The sequence below is a fragment of the Thermobia domestica genome, chromosome 2 (assembly GCF_964235325.1).
Source record: "Thermobia domestica chromosome 2, izTheDome1.hap1.1, whole genome shotgun sequence".
Lineage (NCBI taxonomy): Eukaryota > Metazoa > Arthropoda > Insecta > Zygentoma > Lepismatidae > Thermobia > Thermobia domestica.
In genome coordinates this window covers 49,541,378-49,559,896 of record NC_137455.1, presented here as the reverse complement: position 1 = coordinate 49,559,896, position 18,519 = coordinate 49,541,378, and the positions used below count along the sequence as shown (strand labels likewise).

Here is an 18,519-nt window from a genome sequence, read left to right as displayed (position 1 = left end):
CTTTACGCTATTGCTGGTGTTGATTCTACAGAATGCTTATCTGAAAGGTAACAACAAATGGCTAATCTAAACTGTTGCTGTTGGAAATACAAATTTTACTGTATACTTTGTTACCATCAAAGGTAAGAAATAATACTAACAGTTTTACTAAGGTATTTACATATTTACTGTTAGTAGCGGCACCTATGAACTTAAATCCGCCAACATGTGAGGGATAACGCCCCTTGGCGGCGACAAGTCAGGAAGCACACTGTTCACGGAAAGTGTTTTCTAAAATATAAAATTGCTTATTTTATTTCAAATAGGCTATAAGCATAATCCACACAATAATTTGTTCTATAATTATCTCAAGCTAAGGTGATTTTTTTTTAATTCATTCATTCAGTGCATTCAGAACTTTATAAAGGTCTTATGTTGAATGTTGTTGTCTACCTTAACGTGAAAGCATATAATTGGCCAAAGAAAGTTCAGAATCTGATAAAAATAACTTTCAATGTGATCACCCTAGTTGTACTAATAATTTACTAACAAAAAGGTCAAAAACCCAGGTGGGTCCAACCCGAAAAAACCCGGTGGTTTTTTCCGGGCTGGGTCCACTTGGGCAAACCCTGCTTCTAACCCCCCTCGCTCGTTTCGTTCGGCTGTTTTGCTAAGACGGCATTTGTGCTTTCTACTGGCCACCTAGCACACGTTGGTTGGTGTTCTTGCAGAAGACTTCTTAAACTGAATCTGCAACGGAGAACGCAAGTGCAACCTCAAAAGTAATTCATGAAGGTACAGAGGGTATATGCACAGAAATGTGTCTTTCATGCATTTGTGTATGCATCCGTATAGTACATCTGCACGGCGAGATATTATATGCGCAAGATTGGGTATAAACTAAAAGATATCCTTTCAATTCTATTAAGTATTCATTCTCGCTCCTTGGAACTTAAACTGCGCGATTACTGGGTTCGCAAGTATTATCTCCTAAGACCGTGTTATATATATTCAAATATATAAATACTGCCAATTATCTATGTATTACAATGTCATGTACGGTCTTACATGCAGTAACCAGAAGACATGATTTTTTTTATTACTATTATTACCTGCAGTTGTTAGTTCATTTTCATCCTCTTCTTCCTCATAATTCATAGCATCATCGTCATTGTTATCTGCCATTTCTTGAGAATTACATTTACCAGGTGAGCCATCTCCTTCCTTTTCTATCATATTCTCGTCTGCCATTCCACAAACAGCTGTAGCTACTCACATGACTAACTGGGGTAGGCAACAGTGTTCGTAGGTTTCCGAAAGAAAATTTCTCTCAACGAACACAAAATTTTCCCTTTTCTTATTAAATTTTCCCAAGTTCGTAATGTGATAAAATTATCTTAGTTATATTCAAGTGAGTGCCTACCATACTTGTTTCATCCATTTGTTCTTTCTTTGCTTTTATTGTTTTTACATTTTCTTCACTTTTTTTTTTTTTTTGCAAAAAAAATAAGACTGAAACAACCTGCCAACAATGGGTGCAAATTATGCTACTTTAAACACACACAAACTATTATTATCGTGTTGGTTTATTTTTGACGAACAAAAAAATTAAGGATTTATATTGATCAGTCAGGGCGAAATTTCCGATTTTTACAATTTATCGAAAAAATCTCTTTTCCCCTTTTCGCTAAATTTACCTACAAATTTTCCATAGATCAGGGAAATTTCCCTCAAACTACGAAAACTAGTGAGCAATCCAATGAACAGAGTTGCCATACCCGACACTCACGACGATGCCAATCACGAGATTCAATTATGCTATTTTTTTTCTTAATTATGGCAGATTTTGAAATTATCTTTCCGCACTTATCTTCATTATATTAATTATGTGTTCTAACTGTACTCATATAGTTAAGAACTAACGTGACTGTCACGAACGATAATTAAATAAATTTGGTATATAACGCATTGTATCTATGCAATCGCAGTTTAAATGCACCTGAACGTACCTTAAATTTATACCTAACTTTTCTGTTTATATTCTAATCAAACATCTAAATTATGAAGGAATGGATCTACTATATAAAATTGGATCAAAAAATATCATTCCCAGTGTTCGAAGTGGGAAAAAAGCAGAGGCGATATGTTTAATTACGATTTTGACTCAACATACCCAGGGGCGTCATTTAGGGGGGGCAGGAGGGGGCAATTGCCCCCCCAAGAGTTTGAGGAATACATATACTTTAATAGATTGCGTACTAATATACTAGTACAAAACGTGAAAGTCTTATGTCGGTGGTGCTCTTGCCCCCCCCCCCCCAAGGGAAGTCTGAAATGACGCCCTTGAACATACCGGCTATATAAATGTTGAAATGCAGTGAGGCTATGTTGCCTAAAAGATTGCATTTCAATTTAAATAATGACTGAAAACCATTGGGGAACTTCTCTGTAGTAAAGGGGGGAAGTATGGAGAAACTTTGATTCCCTGTCAACAAATTTCTGTTAAAAAAAAAAAAATATAAATATTCCCTTATGTTCTATCAGTGGCGTAACAAAACGGGGGGCAAGGGGGCATTGCCCCCTCCCAAAGTTTTGGTAGAAGTTATTGGGGGCGCCGCAGGCGCCTAATGATTACTTTGCCTTTTTTAAAAGCCGATTGCAGAATGAGAAGTTTATGTACAAAAGCAGTGTTTTGTATTAATATAAGTAATGGACACTTTTTCTGTTCTTTTCTGTTGATTGTCTAGGGCACCTTCAATACAATAAAATAAAGGAATAAAAATTATCTATATGACAGTCAAGCAGCGACATAAACATTCTGTTAATCCTTTTCCGTCCCTTATTATGTACGGGCGACATAATGCTTCGATAGAATAAAAAAGGAAATAATGTTACAATGATGGAGCATTGTAAATATATTAATTATTCCTTTCTTCGCCCCTGACTGTATAGGGGCGCCTTCGATAGAATAAAAAATAAATAATATTGCACCAAGGGATGCTGTAGATACATTAATTATTCCTTTTGTCACCCTTGATTGTAGAGGGCGCCTTCGATAGAACAAACAGGGATATAATATTGCACCAAGGGCGCTGTAGATATATTAATTATTCATGTTGTCGCCCCTGATTGTATAGGGGCGCCTTTGATAGAACAAAAAAGAATATAATATTACACCAAGGGCGATGTAGATATATTAATTATTCATGTTGTCGCCCCTGATTGTATAGGGGCGCCTTTGATAGAACTAACAACGATGTAATATTGCACCAAGGGCGCTGTAGATACATTAATTATTCATGTTGTCGCCCCTGATTGTATAGGGGCGCCTTCAATAGAACAAACAACGATTTAATATTGACCAAGGGTGCTGTAGATATATTAATTATTCATGTTGTCGCCCCTGATTGTATAGGGGCGCCTTCAATAGAACAAACAACGATTTAATATTGACCAAGGGTGCTGTAGATATATTAATTATTCATGTTGTCGCCCCTGATTGTATAGGGGCGCCTTCGATAGAACAAATAACGATGTAATATTGCACCAAGGGCGCTGTAGATATATTATTCTTTTTGCCGCCCCTGATTGTATAGGGGCGACTTCGGTAGAACAAAAAAGGATGTAATATTGCGCCAAAGGCGCTGTAGGTGTATTAATTATTCCTTTTGTCGCCCTTGATTGTATAGGGGCGCCTTCGATAGAACTAACAACGATGTAATATTGCACCAAGGGCGCTGTAGATATATTAATTATTCATGTTGTCGCCCTTGATTGTATAGGAGGGGCTTCGATAGAACAAACAAGGATCTCCTCAGCTACCGCGCAGGAAACAGACCCCGAAAAGACTAGAACACTCGCAGACATCCGCGAAAAATTACCAATTCAACCCCGCAGAAGAGAAATTACGCGCAACCTATTATGAATATTTGGACAATATCATTTGCAAGATTTAGTCGATTCCATCAGCCTGAACTAAAGAAGTATCGTGCAATAGAGGATGTAATTATGGAAGGTAACTTTTCTCACGACATTAGTGACATTTTAAAAGAATACCATGTCAATTTGGACCGACTACAACTACAGATGCAACAGTTACTCACCACTATTCCCACTTCAAAAAATCTGAGAAACCTGGTTGAGAACTTCAAGAAACTCTGTAAAGAAACAAGAAAGTTGTTTCCTGAAGTGTTGAAAGTCCTTCGTCTTCTGCTTGTCATCCCGGCGACATTTGTAACTGCCGAGAGAAGTTTCTCAATGTTGCGGCGTCTCAAAACTTATCTGAGGTTCACAATGACCCAGGCAAGACTGAACCATTTTGCAGTTCTTACTGCATACCCAGACAGGCTCGACTCATTGGACATGAAGGAACTGTGTAGAGAATTCACAAATAGCTCCTACCGTGCAACTGTCTTCGGAAAAGTGTGAATTCTGCTCTTTGGAGTGTGCAGTTTTTGTGTCGAAATGAGCTATAGGATCACAGTGGCTCGTTATTTTTTACATTGAACATTTAATCAAACTGAAACTATACAATTCCTTTCTTGTTAAATATATTAAAAGTTGGGTGTTACGTACGCAAGGGCTCAAAAAACGGCTTTTTAAAAGTTTTTTCCACTGCTTTTATGCCTGTCAAATTTTGAACTTTTTTTTGTGAATATTTCAACTTTAATGAAGAAAGTACTTTCAATCTTCTGACGTCACAAACATGGACGAAGGAAGAAAGAAAAGGATAAATTTTAGAGCTCTTTTTTTAAAAAAAAAAATCCTAACACATCGCTATTAATCCTAGGATCATCGTCCATACCTAGTTGTGTTCGCAATAAAGAAATGTTTCCAACTGTACCACTCAAATTTCCCTATTGTGTACCAGAAGCGGGAATATCGCGCCCAAAGTGTAAAAATTGGGATTTTCCAGATCTTTTTCTTTTTTAGGGAATTCCTACCATCAGGGACATGCGAGTTGTACCGTTTATAATCTACCACCATTCCAAACAAAACAAAGTACAAACCATGATCGTAGGGTAAATAGTGATTTATCAAAAAAAAAAAAAAAAAATCACCTTTTCCATATTTTTAGTCAACGTGTTTAGTAAAGTAGCTACAGGTCATCCCTATTTGTCGTAGGATCATGGTCTGTACTTCATTTTGTTCGTAATGATGCAAAATTTCCAACGGTACCACTACCATTGCGCTGTCGTGTACCTGAGGAGATAAGGTTCCATGAAAGTTAATTTTTGAAAATTTGAATTTCCTGCTTTTCTTTATAAATTTTCGGCGGGAATTTCTCCCCTCAGGTACATGATAGGGACATGCAAGTGATACGATTTAAAACGCTGGCTCATTACAAACAAAAAGGTACAAACCATAATCCTAGAATAAGTGGTCTTGGTGCTAGAGCTGATTTACTAAATTTCCCTCCCCATTTTTGGGTAATAGTTACTAATGTGTTGTTATTCAATAAGCTCTAGCGTCAAGAGTGTTCATTGTAGGACCATGGTTTGTACCTCATTTTGTTTGTAATGAAGTAACGTTTCGAACTGTACGACTGCCGTGGCGCTAGCACGTATCTGGGGGAAGAAATTCTCAAAAAGATTATTTTTTCCTGACATAAATCTCTTTTTCTCAATTTGAGCGGGATTTTTTCACTTCTAATACATAATGGGGAAATTTGAATGGTACAGTTGGAAACATTCCTTCATTACAAATACAAAGAGTTACGAACTATGATCCTACGATAATGAGTCTTCACACTACAACTTGTCGAATAACAATAGTAGATATTACGAAAAAGTAGTAAATTAATTGTAGCACCAAGATTATTGTACCGGAGAGAAGAAATTCGCAGGAAATGGGCTTTTTAAAAAAATCCATTTTTCCCCATTTAGACAGAAATTTTATTGCCTTAGGTACATATTAGGGAAATTTACAAATTAGGAAAAGACTGTTTCATTCCAAATAAAACGGGATATGAACCACGATTCTACGATAGTCTCGATGCAATAGCTGCTTGACTGAAAGTCTAAAATTTACCTTAAAAAGTGGTAATCTCAAAAGAGTTCATGTATAGGGTTTCCTAGTTCGAACTAATTGTTTATACAGTTCTTAGAATAATGCTTAACGACAAGAAAAAGTTTTAGTGAAAAGTTAGTGGTGGAACAATAACTGTTCTGAATAGTGATTTAAGGTCTCGAAAAAAATTTTTAAAAAAATGAATATCTTTTCCATACTTTTTCGGCTTGATTTTTTTCTTTTAATATTTCATATTTAGTGAAGAAGCAACAGTGTGTTCCAGCTTTCTTTTCCTATCATAGTCCAACTTTTAAAAAAATTACTGTATTCTGAAGAAAAATAAAAAGTAAGAGCCACCGCACTAAGCTGTGCTGCTCCAGTTCCTTAAACTAAATCATATTATGCTGCTGTTATTAGTGAAACATTTTCTAATGAAATATGAACAAAATTATAAAGCCTTTTTGGCTCTAATGTTAGGTATTGAAGAGTATCTGAAACAATAGTGTTTCTGGAACGGCGGTGATACTTTTTTCTTGTCTGTCAGTTTGAATTTAAGCAACCCAAACAACACAATTCAATATGTATAAATTTCAAGAACTTGATATCATGGTTAAGCAACCAACTTGGGACTTATGAGATCCTAGTTGTGTCAAAAGAGCGAAAATTTCCGTTTTCTTTCCTAAAGCCGTTTTTATAAAATGAAAATAAAGCACGTCTCAAAAATCCGGCTATTTTGCAGCTCTAGTCCGGTATATCAATACAAAGAGCAGTTCAATCTATGTACTGAAACATTTGAAGATTAATGTAGTGTGAAAGTAAAATAAGAAACGTGTGCGTGTAGGTGTATTGTGAGAATCTGTTGATCACTTTAGAAAAAATGTTTGTGGTTGTGATATGTCTTCAGACTATGAGTTCTGGAGAGTGACAATGTGGCGTTAGTGCCGAACGTATACGGAACAATCACGTCGTACTATTTAGTGATTAAGTAATAGTAAATTGTACTTCATACGTATCCCGACGCAAATCAAATGAGGTCTACTAGTTTTACTAATGTACGACTCTTGTGTTGAATGAATACATTGGATGGGTGAAGAAGCTGTCTTTACTTCAAGTAAGTCTAATATTTTAATTTTTCAAATGTATAGCTGTTTTCGTAAATTTCAATTATTTTCCCCCCCACACACACACAAAAATACATAACAGTATATAATACTGTAAAGATTAGTGGAAATTACGCGTTGTGATGGGGGGGTGCTGTTGAGAGAGGGGCGCAACAAAAAGACTTGCCCCCTCCTATATTCGAAATGCTGTTACGCGGCTGTGTTCTATTATAGAGAATTATACACGAAAATGCTCAATAACGAAATGAAGATATTAATTTCCTGCGGGAAAACTCCCAGTCTCCCACTCGACCGTGGGGTATTCCAAACCCGCGAAAGACCCGCCCCCACCGCAGACAACCCTTAAATCCGCCCATGCTCAAAACACAACATTTATGTGCATTAATATAAAAGGATACATGGGTGATTCTGAAATTAAGGGGGATTTTGGCATTGGAAAAATCTTAAAATTAAAAACTGGAGAAATAATGTATAATTTATTTTTCAGTTACTTAAGGGCTAAACAAATACAATCATTACAATGGATGAGGTCAAGAATATATATATATATATATATATATATATATATATATATATATATATATATATATATATATATATATATATATATATATATATATATATATATTTATAAAATGGCAATTTTTTTATCTTGACAAACACGGTGGTTACATTAATATCCACGGAGGTTACAAAACATACTCAGTGAAGATATAGGCTATTTAAGTTTTGTTCACTAGTAAAATGTAAGGCAATGTAATATTTTAAATTGAATGCTTAATATAGAGTTGTGCACAGCTAAAATTGCAGTAAACGTAAATTGGAATGTTCTGTTTTCCAAGAAAAGCTGTCCCAATTCCACGACAATGTCTTGAGTATCCACAATGGCTCTATTTGCTTTTGAAGGAAACCCAATTATGTTCTGCCTCTATTCTGTAAAAAACTCGATTTTTTATTCGGAGATGTTAGTAGACATTTTAAGCTCACGTAATATCTGATGGTGTTTCTGGAGTACATAATTTTAACATAACAAAAGTGTTCGCTGTGTAAGTTCTGTCGATATCCCAAAAAATTTGGTATCGTTTTCGTTGTCACTGTCGGATTACACATCTTGATAACAGAACGTTTATTGATATTTATTTGGTACTGGGCGCAATAGTTAAGGAAAAATACGGAACTTGTAACACGTAACTATGATGAAACTTCTAAACATCGTTAAGTTAGAGAAGTTGTTTATAAATACTGTTACATAAAAGGATACACTTTATGATTGAAACAGCAGGCACAAAGTTGTATTGTCCCTCATGAAAATGACTGCATTTAGCATCAGGATTACATTGAAAGCAGCTTAGTCAGCGCTTATTCAATGCCAATGTGTTTCTTCCCCATGTCACTTGATGGTACTTCCATTCCCTTTGGTAATACTGGATGTTACTATAACCAAAGGAGATTTCCCCCTCATTTCCCTTGTAATTCGCACACTGTCAACAGATGTAAACACAAAGCGTCAAGAACATTTTTTTACACAATGACTGAGGCAACCATAATATAACGCAGATATCAATATATTTACGGAATATTTTACATTTTGTTGTTAGTTAACATGGAACATTAAAAGATTTTACAACTGATTTGAACATATCTATTGTTTTATTCATTATAGACATATGGTGAATTAACATTTTACTTGTAGTTACAAATGGCTACTTTATTGGTTGAAGCAAAAAAGTAAAGTTGACTCGGGCGGAAACCGAACCCGGTACTCTTTGCACGTGAATCGTAGATGTTCCTTACACTGCCATGCCGTCACTTGATAACTTCATGCGTCGTACGATATGCGGCGAGTCGTAAACTTCAAGACGCTTTTTCTCCGTTATTTTTGGCTGCTGCGCTCTCCTACAGTTTGTAATATTAACACTTCAAATATGCACTACACTTCACGGAAAATAGCCCCGAAGTTCATTTACCAAAGTCTGCTTTCTCCTTGTTAGTTTTATTTTGTTTTGCAATTTTCTTACCACTTTTCTTTCAGCTGGTTTCTGGCTGGTCAAAATTAGGCACAACAATATCATTCCTTTCGACATATCGATTGTTACCACCATTATCACTGTCAGGAGGAGTTGCCTCTTCCAGCATTTTATTTATTGCTTCCTTCTTTGCTTCTTTTCTCTATGCTTTCTAACTTTTTCACGTATTTTTTTTCTCTGGGCTCTTTTCTCTCGTTCACTCATGTCTGCTATTTTTCTAAGAAAAAAATCTTTCCGCTTGTAGTTCTGGCTTTGTATCTCTCCCTTTCTTTTCTTTTGAATTCTTCGTATAATACAGGGTCTGCTTTTATTCTTTCTCTTCTTCGTCTTTCTGATTCTCTTTTCATTTTTATTTTCTTTTCTATTTCTGACATCTTACTTGGCTTTTTCTTTCTACAATTAACGCTTACATTTGAGTCCATTGTTTCTTTTTCACTAGCATTCCTTTTTCTTGGTCCCATTCTCCCTATAAAATAAAAAAGTATATCAATAATTTTAACAATCCATATTTAATCTGCAATAAACCTGTTTTAATAGCTTGGACTCTATAAAGTGCACATTCTAACACCAAACTTCAAACATTTAGTGCTTTTGTTTAAAGAGATAAGCAACAACAAATGGTACCGATGTTACATTTCCAAAGTTTACTCATGTATAACATTTAATTAAATTTTAATTCAATATTCATCAACCTAATCATATTTTATTGAAGACATCTAATTTATATTATAGTTTAGCATGTTTTAGCAAGCATATGATGGATTTTTTGGAATGTTTTCATCCGGGTAGCTGTAATAGGTAGCATTTTAATAAGAAGCTCAAAGTAACTCAAACATATAACTATTTTTAAATAATAATATCATGTGTAAGCTCCATGCTACATAGAAACCATGGAGAAACCATGGAGGTTGTTACTTCCATGGAGGTTACAAAAGTGCACTTTACACAGCATAATACTCAAACCAGGGGCGGATTAAAGGAGGGGGCGAGGGGGGCGATCGCCCCCCTCCCAAGAGCCCTCTAAAATATTAAAATTACACACATTGCCGCTCGTAGCTTACCGCCACACGAATGAAAGTTTGGGATCATTCTTGCATTATTTTAAAAGAGGGTTAATTCTTTAAATTCTATTTAAAAATAGTCTCCGTTTAGCATGCCGCGCTTACGCTAACGAAGTCATAATATCAGATAAATCTCAGGAAGAAGGACGATGTTACTTGAAGCCAGAACATCTGGAAAACTATCCATGGCTGGCTCACTTTTTGCAACTGGTTTTTGGGGGGGCTATCGAAGAAACGTGCCTCTCCAAACTTTTGAGATTAAACCTTTGAAGAAATTCGCTACTTTCTACGGTATTTTAGAAACTCGCAACAAGGCGCAATATCACATTAACGCTCTTGAGGTTGGAAAAGCGTTTCTGAAAAACTACTGGGAACCAGTGAAATCAGTCGAGAATCAAATCAGTCAAGAAGACAAGTCATCCAAAATCGCGACAAACTGAAATTAATGTTGGGAAATGTGATATTCCTTGGAAGGCAAGGCATTGCTTTTCAAGGCCACACGGACAAGGGTGCCGATTTCTCCGTAAATTTGGGGGGCCATTCAGATGCAGAATGCATATATATGAGGATTTTAAGACAAATTGCATTCAAATTATGTCAAATATTGTATATTCATAAATACAATAGGGAGGCCCACATGAGATTTGGGGGGCGCCCCCCAGCATCGGCGCCCTTGCACAGGGACGGTGCGTGTGCGGATAATTGGACCTCAGATAGTGACAGTGCAGAAACTGAGTTCAACGAGGGCAATTTTCGAGAATTGCTCTAATTTAGAATGGCTTGTAGTGACGATCTCTTAAGGAATCTCTGGAAGAAAGCATCGAAAAGGATCATTTTTACCAATAAAACCACACAAAATGCCCTCATTGAGGGTTGGGGATGAGAAATCACGTCTGTAAAATAGTCAATCGAGTGCGAGAGGATCAGTTTTATTCTATTATGTTTGATGATACTACGGTCGTTTCGCACACCTCTCAGCTGTCTTTGATTCTAAGGTACGAGCACATGGGTGAAATAAGAGAAGACTGCTTCGGTTTCATTGAACCTCGATCAGTAGAATTGAAAGGTGAGAACATTGGTTCGAGCTCGGAATCCGAAGACGCAGAACCTCCCGAACTCTTACTGACTGGAGGGAAAATTGGAGAAATTGTTCTATCTTTGCTACGAAACTTCTCACTCAACCCGAAAAACTACGTTGGTATTGGTATAGATGGTTGCGCCGTCACGACCTCTCAAAGTCGCCGGGCAGTGCAGGAGACCCAGGGGGAGGCTTCAAACGCGTTGCACTGTTCATATTGCAGTCACAGCCTCAACTTGTCCATCTCCAGGTCGTCGTCAGTACAGTGCATGATAAACTGTCTGGGAACAACGAAAGAGATCATTGCGTTTTTCACCGCATCGTCAAAACGTAATACTGTCCGTAAGCTTATGGTTAGTGGCCAGTTGGAGACATTGTGTGAAGCGAGATGGGTTGAACGGAACGACGCGGTGTTACAATTTCACGTGAAATTTCAATAAATAAGTGAGGTTCTACAGTGTGTTCCAAATGATCCGAGTTAGATACAGCAGCCAAAGCATGGGCACTTTCTTCTGCCATGCACGACAGTGAGTTTATCGTAACTATTACGTGTCTTCAGGGTGTTCTCACGATAACCCTCCCCTCAATCGACTTTTGCAGAAGACAAATTTAGACATGAACGCAGCGTCAGATGCCATTCAGGACACTATCGCAGCATTAAACAAGAAGCGTTCAAACAGCAAAGAATTCAAGGCAACTTTCGAAGAAACATCCAGAATGGTTGCCAGTGTCGACGTGCAGATTCAAACTCCTCATCTCACCCAAAGACAACACATCGTACGAACTTCAGGGCAGATGACACGACATCTTACTACTGAAAAACTGTCTACATTCCGTTGATAGAGTCGGTTGTAGAAGACTTCAAAACTCGTCTTGCGCAGGAAGTTTTAAATGTATACGGACTCAACATTCTATTGCCAACACCTGCAACTGACTAAACTCTGAGCAACAACTTCCGCGTTCAAGCAGAAAGATTTTACAAAACTATCGAAACTCAAGAAAAAATGCTGTTTTCCCTCTTTAGTTCTGAATTTGCAATCTGCACTTCTAAATGGAAGAGAATTAAAGAAGAAGGTGGAACTCTATCACGGACTGCGTTGGAGGCCTTGACCACCAGCGACGCAGATCTTCACGTGACTATTCGAAAACTGCTGCTCATACTTGTAACCCTGTGGTACGGATTCGACGTTAATCAGTAGGTCTCATATAGCCTCGCTGCTGAAAAGGACGTTTAACTCAACATCAACTAAATTTGTAACCCTGCATTCGAGCGTGGCCAGTGCAGAACGATCTTAATCCACATTGCACCGACTGAAAACGTGGTTACGATCTCGTTCTGGCGAAATGCAGCTGAATGGACTAGCACTTTTAAATGTCATAGGGACATTGTCGTAGACCGCGACAATATTATATCGACAAATACGGTTTGTGTGGTATTCGCCGAAAAGCGTGTTTTGCGTTGTAACTTGTAAGTTCTTTTGTCTTTTGTTTAATTCATTTTACTAAAATACAGAAACATTATGAGCGTTCTAAAATATGTTTAACCTGATATTTTTTCCAGCAAAATACTGTATTTAGTAAAGCACAGCCACGACCAGTCCTGTAGACAGAATATATTTTCGGGGAGGGGGCATTGTGGTGAAAATTCCGTAGCAATTATATCTTTCATCCTCTTTTCCTGAATCCGTTTTACCTTTCTTTTGGGGAGGGGAATTTCGGGGAGCATATCCCACTCTACAATAAAGAGCCCCCCCTAAGACGTTTGGTTTAATCCGCCAATGACTCAAACCTAGAAGACTGCATATGCAATGACTTCGTTTTTAGTACGAAAACTGCTATTTTAACAATAATCAATTGAAAAAGCATTTTCAACATTTTAAATAATAAAACTAGCAAATGCATGAAGGTTACAAGATCAAAGAGTACACACCTATTTTCCACAGAATGTGACGATTTTTCACGAACACAATACTGCACACACATCACTCACAAAATTGCTGCTCTGAGCTTCACTTTCAGATCTAGAGACTGGTCAGTGCTCCTTTCTAGTAGAGTTTCTGGTGATTTTAAAAGTACTCCATGGAGGTTACCTCACAACCCAGGGATCATTATTTATGTGTTAAAGTAGTAAATTATGCGGAATTTCCACGAATTTTCATGTAAAAACATGTTTTTCTCTTCTGTTAATGTTGAAAAATGTTGGTGGGGACATACCACGGAGGTTACATTTCACATATTTTTCGCTTTTTTAAAAGCAGAAAAATAAAATAAATATTTAAAAAAACTCTGGGCACACAAAGTACTAATTATTTTTTATTTAATAACTTTGTTACTTTAATATTGTATATCTGGAGGCTGAAAAATCAGAGGGACTGAAAATTCCCCTTAATTTCAGAATCACCCACATACATATACATAAAGATGAAACAATTCAATATGAGACATCAAAATATAAAATAGATAACTTCTTTTAAGACACTTTATTTTAAAAACAGAAGGTAGAAAAAATATAACAAATATTTCGATGTTGTCAACTTAGAAATTATTTCTACATAAGAAATAAAATCTTTTTACCTGCAAAGCTATTCGTCAATTACTATGTATAAATTTGGATTTATTAAAGGTATTTAGCATTACTTTTCAGTGACGGTATATTTTAATCATTGAAAAATCAGACGGCATGCCTTCATCACTGAAAAACCAGAGGCGGTATGGCATACCACTGCATACTGTCTCACTTCGACCACTGATCATTCCGATTTATTTCATTTCATAGTCGAACCCGGGACTGAAAGATAACCAGTGGCGTGTGGTGAAGGGCTTTGTTTGGGTAAGCAATTCTAATTATAAAAGGAAAACATGTAATTCTGTACGTCACGCTCCGCCCTGATGGATGTCACCAATAGGTAGGGTTGCCAACTCTGGAAAATAATATTACCGGCACCCCCTCAAAATTCCCTATGATATAGGCCTAAGTGTGAGGTATGTCTGTTCGGACCCATCCATGGGAAGGAAATGTTCTATCGTGGACAAAAGTGCTTTAGCACTTACATCCTGCATACCCTTAGTACATTCACCAATAAACTCAATATGTAGGCCTATATTGTGCTAAAAATGAGGAACTGAAGTTTTTATTCATAATTTTATTGTATCTACTAGTAACTGCCAGTTCTTTAAAATTATCGGAACAGATGAACAAAAGTACACTCTTACGTGAGGAGAATTTTGGGTTTACAAAATGAAATTTGCCCTTTACACTTATACTTCAACTACAAGAAATTCCTTTAAGACCTTCTCCACTCTCAATAAATGTATAAAATTCCTTCACAATAAAATATAATTGATATGTTTTTTTTAAGTTAAAAAACTATCATAGATTAAACAATATTGCTTAATTTATAATACAACGGAAATGTGTATTTGTAATGGCACTGTTGAAGAATTTCGAGGTTCGATGTTTCATTCTGGATTACAGATTTCAAATATTGGTCATGAAGAGGTTGGTACGTAGTTTTTACCGGTCACCGGCCTTAATCAAGATAACAGCAATATTTCCGGCCAAGCCGGTGAAATACCGGCCAGTTGGCAACCCTACCAATAGGTGGTGATAGCGTGAGGCGATTTCCAGATTTAAAATTATTACAATGATTTCCCTCCTCCCTCCGCTAAACTTAAGCCTGTCCTCTCCGCTGGTCTAATGGCTATTAGATGCACCAAAAGTGCATGGGGCCCCGGGTTCGATTCCCGACGGGAGGGTACATAAAATTTAATTTCACCATTTTTCACTTTCATAAATTATCCGCCTTCTTTAGCCTAAAGGGCATAATATGGGACGTTAAATAAAAAAAGAAGTCATTTCATTTTATATTGAGAAAATTTGATTGCAACTTAAACTGTATTGTTTCAACTTAATTATTTGAAAATGGATAGTAATGATTCTGAATATGAATGTGCTTTTGGTGTTTATTATTAGGACAAGTAAAGAATTAGAGCTATTAATTAAACATGGTTTCATCCTAGTGCACAGAAAGCCGAAGGGTTGGGCACAACCAGGCACATACGCAGAATTTTTGTTGGGAGGGGACCAAAGTTTGACGATAAATTATATCACCTTTTGTAAAATCACCCCCAAAATTAGCCTAAATTTACAGAAAAGTCGGAATTTCGGGGTGTCCAGACCCCCGGATCCACCCTATGTGTACGTCCCTAAGCACAACAACTAGTAAAAGATAAAATGGGAGAAATAAATATGAAGCACGCAAATACAAGTGAAGATAAAATTCTTACCTCTTTTATTTGAAGTGTAGTTGAATCCTCCCCTCTGCTTTTGCGAAGTCTTCTATGACACTGTCGTAAAATTGTTGATGCTGTTGTAGGGATGTTAACAGTTCCTCTTCCAATGCTATCAGAGATAGATTTGTAAGTCTTTCCTGCCCTTGCGTATTGCATGCATAGTTCTTAATGTTTTTCAATTTTGAAAAACTTCGTTCCACTGACGCACTACTTGCTGGAATTGTTAAAATTAATTCTCATAAACTTTGTCACTTCACTATATGCCTTCTCCAGCTCATTGGTTTTGACGAAACGCAGAAGATCAATGACCGATTTGTGATGCATGTCTTGCGACAAATATGTCACAATTAGTTGTGATCTTAAAGCACTGAAGTCAAAAACAGCAGCATATGTTTATCTCAAAGACTGAAGTACTATTTCTGGAAAGCATGTTGGGTATTTTTGGAAGTTTTTCGCATTGAGTAACTCCAGAAAATGCAGGGAATCCAAATTACTGAATCTTTCTCTCAGTTGCTGTAATGTTACATCGAATATTTCACAATACAGATATTTATATTGCGTTTTGCAATCCACACTACCGGCTCTCTTTTGACGTTTTGTTGGTGGTTCTTGGACTTCACGCATTTTAGTCTAAAATTCCTCAAATGCTTCTCTCTTGTTTTGCAGGACTCTTTCGAATTCCTTCACTTTATCTACACAATAACCAATGTCAGAAGCTTTAGTCTGCAAGATATCATAAAGGGCAGTGGCGTATTTAGGGGGGGGGCTTCCGGGCTTAAGCCCCCCCCGAAATCTTACTTACTATAGTAAAGTATATGAAATATCTTGCAGAATTTTCACATTTTCAGGCAAAGCCCTCCCCGAAAGTTAGCAAAGCCCCCCCCCCCGAAAGAAAATCGTAAATAAGCCACTGATAAAGGGTATCCGTAACTGGGAAAATACAGGCAAATACTTCTAAGAGAAATATGAAGTTGAAGTCACCCATTGTACTTAAAATTCCCCGAGCTGGTGTAAAACACTCTTGACCCTAATTCTCTTCGGAGCTGGAAATAATTTCGAAAAGGTCCATAAGTTCTTTCTTGTGCTCATAGATCGTTTGAACTAGACGAGAATTGTAATTCCAACGTGTCTGTGAAACACGGGGCAGACTCTTTTGTATCTCTACACCTAAAGCGTGGGTTCTCTTTGTAGATGTAGAGAAAAATGCAGCAATTCCATTAAGGGTTAAGAAAAATATACGACACTCTCTAACTTGAGATGCTGCCTGACAGAGAACTAGATTCAATCTATGAGCAAAACAGTGAACAAACAAAGCCTGTAGATATGTTTGTTTTACTCTAGCTTGTAGACTGTTCAAAGGACTCCCCATCACAGTTGCACCATCATAACTTTGCGCGACCAACTTTTCTCCACAGTTATATTATTTCATGAGGTCACTCACAATATTGTGGAAGGCTTCAGCTGTCCTATTGTCAGAAATATTTAAAAATCTAAGAAACCTTTCGTGAATTTCCCCTTCTACTGTAACGTATCTCATGACTACAGAAAGCTGAGCCAAACTAGCGACGTCTGTAGTTTCGTCTACAGATATAGCTATAAACTTTGTTTTTTTTTTTTAAATTTCTTTTTTTAATATGTCATTATAACATTACTGATTGATTCAATTAAATCATTTGGTATAATATTTGACAATCAAGTGAATACAGTTCCATTTTCTATGAATGTTCTCAGCTTCTCATCATACTGACACAACAACTTCACAAGTTCGACATAATTTTTCTTAAGAATAAGAATAAGAATCATTTATTGTCGTTAAACAACATGATGTTGTAATAGACAACGTCAAAATTTAAGTTCGCATACATGCAATATTTACAATTTTAATTAATCAATACAATATTTTATATTTTACCTAGTACTACTTTTCTATTCTAATCCTGAAATTTCTTCCTGAAAATCTGAAATACTATATATACACTTTTGTAAGAGCCACTTTTTACAAAAACATTTAAAATTTTTAATCTCCATTTCTCTCACTCTAAGTGGCAATAGATTATACAATTTCATCCCTATATATTTATAACTATTTTGAGTTTTGCACAGCCGCACATGGGGAATATTTATTTCATTTTTGCGTCTTGTATTGTGTGAGTGAATACAACTTCGAGTAACATAATTTGTACAGTTTTCTTTGATATACATAAGGGACGATAATATGTACAAGGACGGGATAGTCATTATTTCAAAATCTTTGAAAAAATGTCTACAAGATTCTCTCTCTGGAATTCCTGTTATCGTTCTTATAGCTCTTTTTTGCCACTTAAATACTGTTTGTGCCCCGGAAGAATTACCCCATAATAGTATGCCATACGACAGATGAGAGTGAAAGAAAGCATAATATGCAGTGATTAATAGACTTTTACTTACAGATATTTTTAATTTACGTAACACATATACTGCCCTTGATATTTTTTTTACAAAGTTGCATAGTATGCACATTCCAGTTTAATTTCGTATCTAAGTATATCCCTAATAGATTAGCTGAGGTGCATTCTTTTGTATCAGTTGTGGAACTGCTGAGATGAAAGTATAACTTCTCTGTTTTATTATGATTCAAATGTAATTTATTGTGGAACAGCCAAACACTAGATTTATAAATTGCTTTATTATTTTTCGTGTGTATTGCATTGATATTATTATCTTTCGTTATAAATGTAGTGTCATCGGCATACATAACAGTGGTTTCTGATAAATAGTCAGGTAAATCGTTAATATATACCAGAAATAGAAAAGGTCCAATGACACTTCCCTGTGGCACTCCTGTTAATATTTCAAGTACGTTTGACTGTTTATTTTGTACACACACAACTTGTTTTCTACTTTCTAGATAAGACCTGATCAATAACAGCTCAGTTCCTCTGATCCCAAAATACTGTAATTTCTGAATCAAT

The 18,519-nt window shown here is 36.4% G+C and overlaps 1 protein-coding gene across 1 annotated transcript in view; it reads right to left on the bottom strand.

The window, feature by feature from the left end:
- Positions 1 to 1,282, bottom strand: part of LOC145671933 (uncharacterized) — a 33,561-nt gene extending 32,279 nt beyond the window's left edge. Inside the window, exon 1 of the mRNA XM_081741142.1 lies at positions 1,092 to 1,282. Within this exon, the coding sequence (XP_081597268.1) occupies positions 1,092 to 1,230 (139 nt within the window). The 5' untranslated portion in view covers positions 1,231 to 1,282. The remainder of the gene's footprint in view (positions 1 to 1,091) is intronic.
- Positions 1,283 to 18,519: the final 17,237 nt, after the last annotated feature.